Below are 9217 nucleotides of genomic sequence, written 5' to 3' on the forward strand. Positions count from 1 at the left end.
GTTATGCAAATCTTCCCACATCGTGACGTAGACATGTGGGGGCGTGTTTAAACGAGACGTTTTAGGAGGGCGTGGACCAGTCTTAACTTTTATAAAGAATATCTCTTTGAGACTTTAGTCTTTGCAACTTTAGGGTTCTTATCTATTCCCGAACAGCTTGTAACACTCCAAAGAGAAAGGAAAACTTGAAATCGCATCATATGACCCCTTTAAGCAGTATGAAATCCTGATTATTAGGTAATGTGAGCAGAAAGTTGTTAGTAGAGAACAACACTATTAAGTGTATTGAAGGGTTCAATTTACCAGAACCAATAGCACAAAAACAACACCATAGTGATTCTGGTTTGGACATAAAGTTGTTTTAACTATAACAATAAACAATTGCCATGTATTTCCAAGAAGGGAGCACCATGCTCACCTTCTCACTCATACAAATAATTTGGTACAAATAATGAACCTATAAGTGGTAAATGACAAAAAAATATCTAAACTTACATTCAGACAAATGTGATCATCCACAGAGAAAGATTTAGTAGTCACCAATTCTGTCCTCTGTAACTCTGGTTTTATATCAGTTTAGAAGTTTCATGCCAGGATGTGGATAAAGAAACTAGCCTTCTGATAGTCATCTTTTGCTGGCTAACACAAATACAATCCCTGTTTAAATAACACAGTGAACAGTGATAGCCTTAATGAGACACAGAGAAGCACTGTCTGCATTTTCTAGAATAAAAAGAGTAGGAAAGCAAACAAAAAACGTCCCGTCATAAACATGATAACAATGTAGGGGCTTCTGTTTTGTATAATTTGCATTTCAGATTTTCCAAACCCACTCCATGTGAAGCTCAGTTACAAGCAAATCCTGGATCCACTTACAGTTGGTTGAGTCAAATGAGCAAAGCACCCTGTTAAAGTAAAAGTTTGGCCTAAAAATAAATTTTTTGTCATTATTTGATTCTGTCAGCATTCTTCAACCTATCTTCCATGTTCCACAAAAGAAAGAAAACCAGATGAGAACAATAAGAGCCTAGCCCACGTACCCTCACCGTGGCTGGGTTGAGGCGAGTCGAAGGACCCCTTGTCTGGGAACACAAACTGAGCTCCAGGGTCTGTATGGAGAGATGCCTAGCCCCTGTACCCTCCGTGGCTGGGGTGAGGCAAGTCGAAGGCCCCCTTGTCTGGGAAAGCAAACTGAGCTCCAGGGTCTGTATGGAGAGATGCCTAGCCCACGTACCCTCACCGTGGCTGGGGTGAGCCGAGTCGAGGCCCCCTTGTCTGGGAACGCAAACTGAGCTCCAGGGTCTGTATGGAGAGATGCCTAGCCCCCGTACCCTCACCGTGGCTAGGGTGAGGCGAGTCGAAGGCCCCCTTGTCTGGGAACGCAAAATGAGCTCCAGGGTCTGTATGGAGAAACACTCTTAAAGAGGTCATATGATGCGATTTAAATTTTTCCTTTCTCTTTGGAGTGTTACAAGCTCTTGGTGCATAAAGAAGATCTGTAAAGTTGCAAAGACTAAAGTCTCAAATCCAAAGAGATATTCTTTATAAAAGTAAATAACCTTTTTAATGATAGTTTATTTTCATTAATATTAGTATATTAACATATTTACATCATTATTAATATTATTTCTATATATTATTTATTAATATTGTTTTTTACTCCTCTATCTGCCTGGTATTACAATATCCTGTAGTGTCTATTAGGGTTTTACATAAAAACAACAACAACAACGTGTCAATTAGGTACTTTTATTTTTTAATGACATGTGAATTTGTGGCAAAAATGACAGTGCTCTAACAACAGTTATTAGCAGAATACATTAAAAAATGACAATTGACATTGAACATAAATAAATACTTAAAGAAGTAAAACAAAATAGAAACTGAAAATAGTTAAATGAAGACCAAGTTTCTGTAAATACTGTATTTTCATAATCCTCTATGATGCCTGTAAGTTCATCATTATGTGTATTTTGGTGTGATTGAGTGGCCGTTTCTCTCTGCAGATGATGAGGTTGTAGGATGTGGCATCATCCGAAATACACAACTGAGTTCAGAGTTACAATGCGTCTCCTTCCATTTGTTTTTGTAAAAACAAAAACAAAAAATGACCATTAATTAAATATTTGTGTTACTTAGTGGTGAAGAGGAGAAAAGTATCCTTAACTGAACAGGGCTGGTCACACTTACATGTTCTCTTAAACTGAAAAGAGAAAAAGACATGATTTGTAAGAAACCAGTTACAATTTGAAAGTTAAAAATTATAGAAATTTTAAGAAATAAATCATTTACCTGCTGAGAGTGTGTTGACAGTCTGTGTAGTTGGATAGCTGAACTCCAGAAAATCAGTAGGCCATCTTTTTTAGAGTGTAGCCTCTGTTAGTAATAAATAAATAATTATTTAAAAACTAACAATATGGATTATAAATTCAATGTCTCTGTTACTTACTTGGTGGAGAAGAGGCGTTTCCTCAGCCAGAGCTGCTCACACTTATATGTGATCAAAAAAGAAGAGAAAAGAACATGTTTGTTTGAAAACCAGTTTTAAAGTTATATTTGTATTTACATTTTAGAATGAAATCATTTACCTGTTACCAGAGTGTGTTGACAGTCTGTGTAGTTGGATCACTGAACTCCAGAAACTCAGCAATGAGGTGCTTTGACAGTTACAGATTTGAAAAACAAAAGGGCGAGAATAAAGAACCCTAAACTCTGACACAAAGAACCATTTCAGCATTAAAAGGGTTATTCAGGATGCTATGGTTCTAAATAGAACTGGTTCTACATGTAAAGAACCTTTAAAGAACCATATTTTTTTAGAGTGGTGAGGAAATGATGACAGAATTCACATTTTGGGGGGAACTATTGCTTTAATTTAGGAATACTGGATAGAGGATACAAAATGGAAAAATGTGGAAATCTATATGAGGAGATTATTCAATTATCAATTAGTCAATTGTATTGCAATACAGGGAAAAAACTGAAGGTGAAAATGACAGTGAAAATGTGTGCAACAGACAGAATGGTGATGTCCCAAAAATGAGACAACTTTAAAAGAGATGAACAAATAATTGTGCTAACCCTTGAGGGGATCATACCCTGGCAAGTGTACTAAGACTATCTATGCTCTTAGAGGAATGTTGGGCTTGTCCTTATCTATTCTCGGTAAATAGGGTTTCATCCCAATAGCTATCAGTTCCATACCACAAGCCTTTCTCTATTGCCTATAAGAGTCAATCAGTGAAAATCACAAAGATCTACGCCAAGCATTCAGAACCTACATTAGGAGGTTTTCATCCACATTTCCAATTGGAATGTAATGAGGCCAGCATATATTCAACTCGCTACAGCAAGAAACAGCAGGTTTCACTGCTAGAATCAAATTATTTTGAATCACAGTGAGTGGAAAAGTCAGGGCAAGTAACAAAATGGACTTCTCGTAGTTATTCTGCATGATTAATTAAATACTTGACATAAGAGAACACACTGTTGTGTAAAAAAGAACATCAAAGGCATTCCACCTTTGAAGAAAAGTACTGTCCACTTTTGGTCTCTGAGACACTAAATGTGGTCCATGTTATCATTGATGTGATTGCTTTGTCACAGAACAGCCTAGCTGTAACACCAGTGCAACAGTGCAAAGCTCAATACAGTAGCTAAGAATAGCACACTATTGAGTAAAACCTTCTTAGTTTATTCCTCTAATCGCTACCCCCTCCCTTCGTTCATTTGTTTGTTACCTATTTATAATGTCTGGTTTATTCATAGCAATTGAACTGAACCTTTAGCACATTTACACATAATACAAACCCATACACGCAGACAAAAGTAACAGTGTCTTCCACACTCCGATGCAGTGCAAGGAAGGTGGCGAATTAAATCAACCTGAAGGCTGATCCGGCAGTCAGAGACGGCGTGTCACAGTGATTACCCATCCTCTCAGTCTCTCTCTGTCTTTCTTTCTGTCTCTATCTCTCGCTGCTTAATCACAGCTGGGACTGGCTATCCCTTGCAGCTGCTTGCCAGAGGCTCTGACTGACTCCTGCCACCTCCCTCTGCATTAAGGCCTTCATTCACACTCACTGGTAGTTTATCAGGCTACGGTAACATGGTTCGACAGTTACGTTAACGCTTGAAAATGTCTGAGAAACAGAACAGTCCAAATATTCTACTACATGCATCCTTTCCATTTGAAAGCCATAAAAAGCATTCAATATAAATGCACTGTAATGACACAATATATTCAGCTGTATTGTGCCAACAATGATGAGCACTTATGTTTTCCTGCACAGAAGAAAAATGCTGCAAAACAGTATACTGTAGACTTATCGTCCACAATAACACAAAAGACTAATTTGTGGTTACTGACCAGAATTTCTGTCCTCAAACAATACTTTGCAAGCATTTAATAGAAATAATTGTTCTGTAGAGGCTGTTGCAGAGAGATTATATATGGGAGGTTTCTGAATAGCAATTCTGTGGCTGTCACTTTGCTAAGATATGGCGAAGGCAAAGAAAACACCATGCACAGGTGGCAGTATGAATTGTCCTGAAAATAAATGTAACTCATCAAAAGGTTGAAATAAGCACACAGCCTCACTGTCAGCCTATATGAAATTGTGTTGATACTAACTACATTATTACTATTATTTTGGACTAACAAAACAGCTTTTTTTCATGAAAGGCAACTTTAGGAGTGCAGGTGTATCACAGATGCAAAGGTCCAATGTCATATCTGTCACTGGCAATGATGCTGTAAAAAAAATAAAAATTGCTCATGTAATAACATGAGGCCTGCCCCTTTCATTGTAAAACTAAGCGTGTTTCAGCACCACGGACAGCGAGCACAGACTCCGTGAGCAGCGATCGAGTCCTGTGCCAAATGAACCAGTGAATAAGCAAAACATGCCACCCACTTATTCACCAGCTTATCTGTGCCTCCTTCATTTAAACGACAACTTACAAGCTCTCGGTAAATGTTTGACCATTAATTACGCAAAGCAACACACACGCGTAAAGAACACGGCAAGATCGCTTCCTTATCAGCACACAGCAACTATACACAGTGTGCCATTTTTTTCGTCACCCAGGAGCAATCCATTTAAGATGACAGCGGGAGCTCGAAAATTAACCTTAATGTCAAGTTTATGGCGGTTAAGAGGGCACCCTGTTGCAGCGCGCGCAGAGTGCTGTGCAAACAAGACCATGTGCGAGGGAAAATAGCCTACTCTCGTGAGAGATTAGCCGAGAAAGCACCGCTGCCCTATTAGCGTTATTGAAATGTACTCAGTGTGGTGGACGTGAATGAACACCTGGCGGAGCAGCTCTATATTCAGTTCAGAGAGACGCACCTGCGCGCTATAGAATGACGCACGCACGTTGAAAGATTTGCTGTGCGGCGTTTTGTGCATTGACACAGTAACCTTGGATCAGCAGCAACATTTAATTTCCTCAGTAAGATCAGACCAGAACAATAGATTTTGCGTTGATTGCTCTAGGAATAATTTGAGACAGCTGTAAAGGAAAAGTTTAAAAGCCTGTCTGATTTTTCACCCTCCAACTGTCTCGGAAATGAAATGACTGCAAAGTTGGCACCACCAACAGATGCGAAATGCGGGAAAAAACCGAATACAATATGAAAAGCACTTTACCCCACAAAAACATCACCGCGTTACTGTCACCAGTTACCATGACGACTGAGAACGAAGAGCCAACTCTATTCAGCGAAAACGAGAGATCCAGATCATAAAGCCCTACCTTGCATTCTTCCATGCACGTCCTTACTGAGTACACATCCGTCTCGTATTTGTCTGCCATCATCTCAAATTCCTCATATTTCTCCAGCGCGTGCAGGTCATAACGCTGGTACGCCTGAACGCACAGACTGCACCTGTTTAGGTCGCCGTCCACGATCACGTTAAGGCTGCAGTTCAAATTGTCCGGACTTAACGATCCGTAAAGCAAATCCATAAGAGAGTACGAATTACAAAAGGAAAGGTACAAATCGCTTATGTTCATCCACCGCGTCCCCTCCGTTTGCGAAAGGCCCTTGCACAAGTGGTCAGCGTCGACAAAAGTGAAGCAGTTTTCAGACAAACCATCCGGCTGGCAAGTTTCTAGTTGCCACAAAGGTTTGGTAGAATTGACTACAAAAATAGCATCTTCATTTCTTCTGAGGCTGCTGTGTGTTGAAGGGAGGTCGGGTCTGTGGTTTGCGCTCATGTCCACTGAAGCTAACTTGTCTCGGGTCCTTGTCAGTTTGGCCTCGGCGCAGAACCACAGATGATCAGAAAGCAGAACGGTTAGAAATAAGAGGGACGCTAAGGACAATCGCCATCGCTGGGCCCTCTCGGAGTCGGTGAATGGCTTCTCGTTCTCGCGGGGAGCACACCAAATTTTTAAGCCGTCATCTCGCTGCCGACACTTCCAAGCACCGCTGGTCATATTTTGGGAAAGCGCAGCTCTGGCTGACTCCACCGTGGGGGCTTTTCTGCCACAATAGTCATTGACGGGAGGTCTGCCTTGAGTTTTGCCCACTAAACGATGGCTGACGAGCGGTCGTGGCTCACCTCCGCGATTAACGATCAGTTGCTGTGTTCAGGGGGATTACTGCTTTCATTGTCGAGTCCCCTCTCCCCGTGCTTCTCCGGAGAAAAACCCAGCTATCTGTAGCAACATGTCTCTCCCTGCTCGTCTGTCATGGGTTCCGCTCTCCCCTTTTGCGCAGAACCGCTACAACGCCGAAAAGCCAGTGTCTGGCCGCTCGCTCTGGTGAAAAGCGCAAGGACTCCTCGTTTCGAAACGCCGAATCTCGCCTCCTCGGTCCGACAAGGTGGGATCTTTTCTCGCGAAACGATCCACAGTCATTTTGGCCAAACGTTAAGTTGCCGCCATGTTCGTTTTGAAAGAGTTCTTGAAAGAGAGCAGGGTCATTTGCGTCAGCTCATGCGATGTGATTGATCCATCACAGCGACCCGGCCGATTTGCAAACTGTTCATATATGCTGAGTTGATACACCGTAGCGAGAGATAACATGGTTGCTGGTCAAGAAAATAAGCCCTCATTATCATCACGTTAGAATCTATAATACGTTTACTTTACATCAACAGGTTGAACAGCTGCACAAGAGCTTGTACACTGTGAAACTAGCTATTTATTATTGCTTGAAACCAACATTAGAGGTCAGATAGCCTATATTTAATGCACTCTGTAAAGTGAGAATGTCAATATGTTATAAAGCTTACACTGTAAAAAATGACATTGGCAAACTATAGCAGTCAGGTAAATTCAATAATATTTTTGACTTGAATAAAACCAGATGTTACCACATAGGCTACATTTTAGGTTAACTGACAACACACTGCAAAAAGTGGTAACCTGCAATTATTAATAATAAGAGATATGTCTACATGATTTAACCCATTTAAAGTGGTTTTGGAATAAATTGACATATTTAGGTTGATTCACTGATATTTATCACTGATACATATTTTTTTAATTTAAATAAAACCTGTTAATTTAAATGTTGTAATTATTATAGGTAGTCAAATCTTGTAATGCATAACATAATAGCTATTGAAACTAAAACAATTAAAAAACAAGTTGTCCAACACAATATGATCAATAATATTTTCTTAAAGGGTTAGTTCACCCAAAAATGAAAATTATGTCATTATATACACTCACCCTCATGTTGATCCAAACCTGCATGACTTTTTTTCTTTATGTGAAACACAAAAGAAGATATCTGAAAAACACATCAGTGCTTTATTTGTATGTATTTATTTTTGGTCCATATAGAATAAAAGTCAAAATGGTCTAATGTTTGTTTGGACAGCATGTTTTGTGTTCCACAGAAAGAAGAAAGCCATACAGGTTTTAAATGATGACACTTTGTTGTGAAACTATACCGTACCTTTAAATGCAGTTCAATTTGCAGCATGAAAATACATTTAAAAAGGGGAAAAGGGAGGATACTTCTTGAAATCAAATGATTTGTTTGTTAACAGCCCCACAATGAGCCTTTTGCAATTGGAGTGTAAGTGCCTCCAAACAAATCAAAATAATAATACAATCATATTTGTAGGTTTATGTAGACACACTTTAAAGCAAAAACAACATAAGCAGTTCATGAAACAGTAAGATGATGTAACACACCGTACTGTAGGTTTGTCAAACAAACTTGAATTTTCCTTACCCCCTTTTTCTTTCTTACTTGGAGGTAAGTCTTTGTTTTTGATTTTTTTTTTTTGTCTCTCAGTGGACAGCCATATGGTAGTGCGTGAACCTGTCACATTTGCATACATTGACAAACAAATATTCACAGAGCATGTAATGACCTGAAGCTTGACACATTAGAGCTGTCTAATCAACGGCATATGTGTCCATGCTTGCAAAATGCATTTTTCCCCTTCATCTCCTTTATTCTCTCTAATCAGCAGCATGAGGTTTGATGTTGTGATGAGAAAGCTAATAGAAAATGGGTCACAAATGTGAAATGCATAGTATTAATAAATACAAATATTGTGAACAATTTATTACATGTATACAAAAGATGTAAACAGGATGAAGCTTATGCTTAACAAGAAGGGGGAAAACATGTGCCTAATGTGTATTGACTTAACACAAATCTAAAAACTGCAAGTGGCAATAATAATAATGATTTAAAAAATCCAGAAGAATTTGATAATGGTTCCATGAAGAACCTTTAACATCCATGGAAACCTCTCCAAATGCGTCTTGTGAACACAGTGGTTTTGTTTATTTGGCTCCACTATTATTTGTTATTTCTGGTCATTAACTGTTATTAGTCAAGCTACAATTAAGACCTGCATTCCACTTTGAAATAGCAATTAAGAGCATTTTCTTTTTCCTCATTCCAGCAGTATTTGTCTGCTACAGGCCATATGGCCACACATCGGCAAATGCTTAAAACATGCATTACCATGTGTCAAGTTTTGCCCTATTATAACACCTATTGCAACATGCTACCAATTGCAAGGTTGCTGAATTTATATCACCTTTCAATTTTTCAACACCTTTCAATTAGGAATTATCCTTAAAGCCTGTATGTTGCAATTAAGAAGACATTGACATGCCTTCCCTTACCAAAAAGTAGTATACTTCAAGTTTATTTTAGTAAGTATACTTAAGTAAAGTTCAAGTATATTTTTAAGTATACTTTATGTAGTAAGTATACAAATATCAGTGTACTAGT

General features: G+C 39.0%; 1 protein-coding gene across 1 annotated transcript in view; it reads right to left on the reverse strand.

Moving 5' to 3' along the window:
• The window catches only part of nalf1a (NALCN channel auxiliary factor 1a), a 58295-nt gene extending 51408 nt beyond the window's left edge, over positions 1-6887 (reverse strand). The window contains exon 1 of the mRNA XM_016511943.1: positions 5758-6887. Within this exon, the coding sequence (XP_016367429.1) occupies positions 5758-6444 (687 nt within the window). The 5' untranslated portion in view covers positions 6445-6887. The remainder of the gene's footprint in view (positions 1-5757) is intronic.
• Positions 6888-9217: the final 2330 nt, after the last annotated feature.

The sequence above is a fragment of the Sinocyclocheilus rhinocerous genome, unplaced genomic scaffold (genome assembly GCF_001515625.1).
Source record: "Sinocyclocheilus rhinocerous isolate Xijiao unplaced genomic scaffold, SAMN03320098_v1.1 scaffold1256, whole genome shotgun sequence".
In the NCBI taxonomy this organism is placed as follows: domain Eukaryota; kingdom Metazoa; phylum Chordata; class Actinopteri; order Cypriniformes; family Cyprinidae; genus Sinocyclocheilus; species Sinocyclocheilus rhinocerous.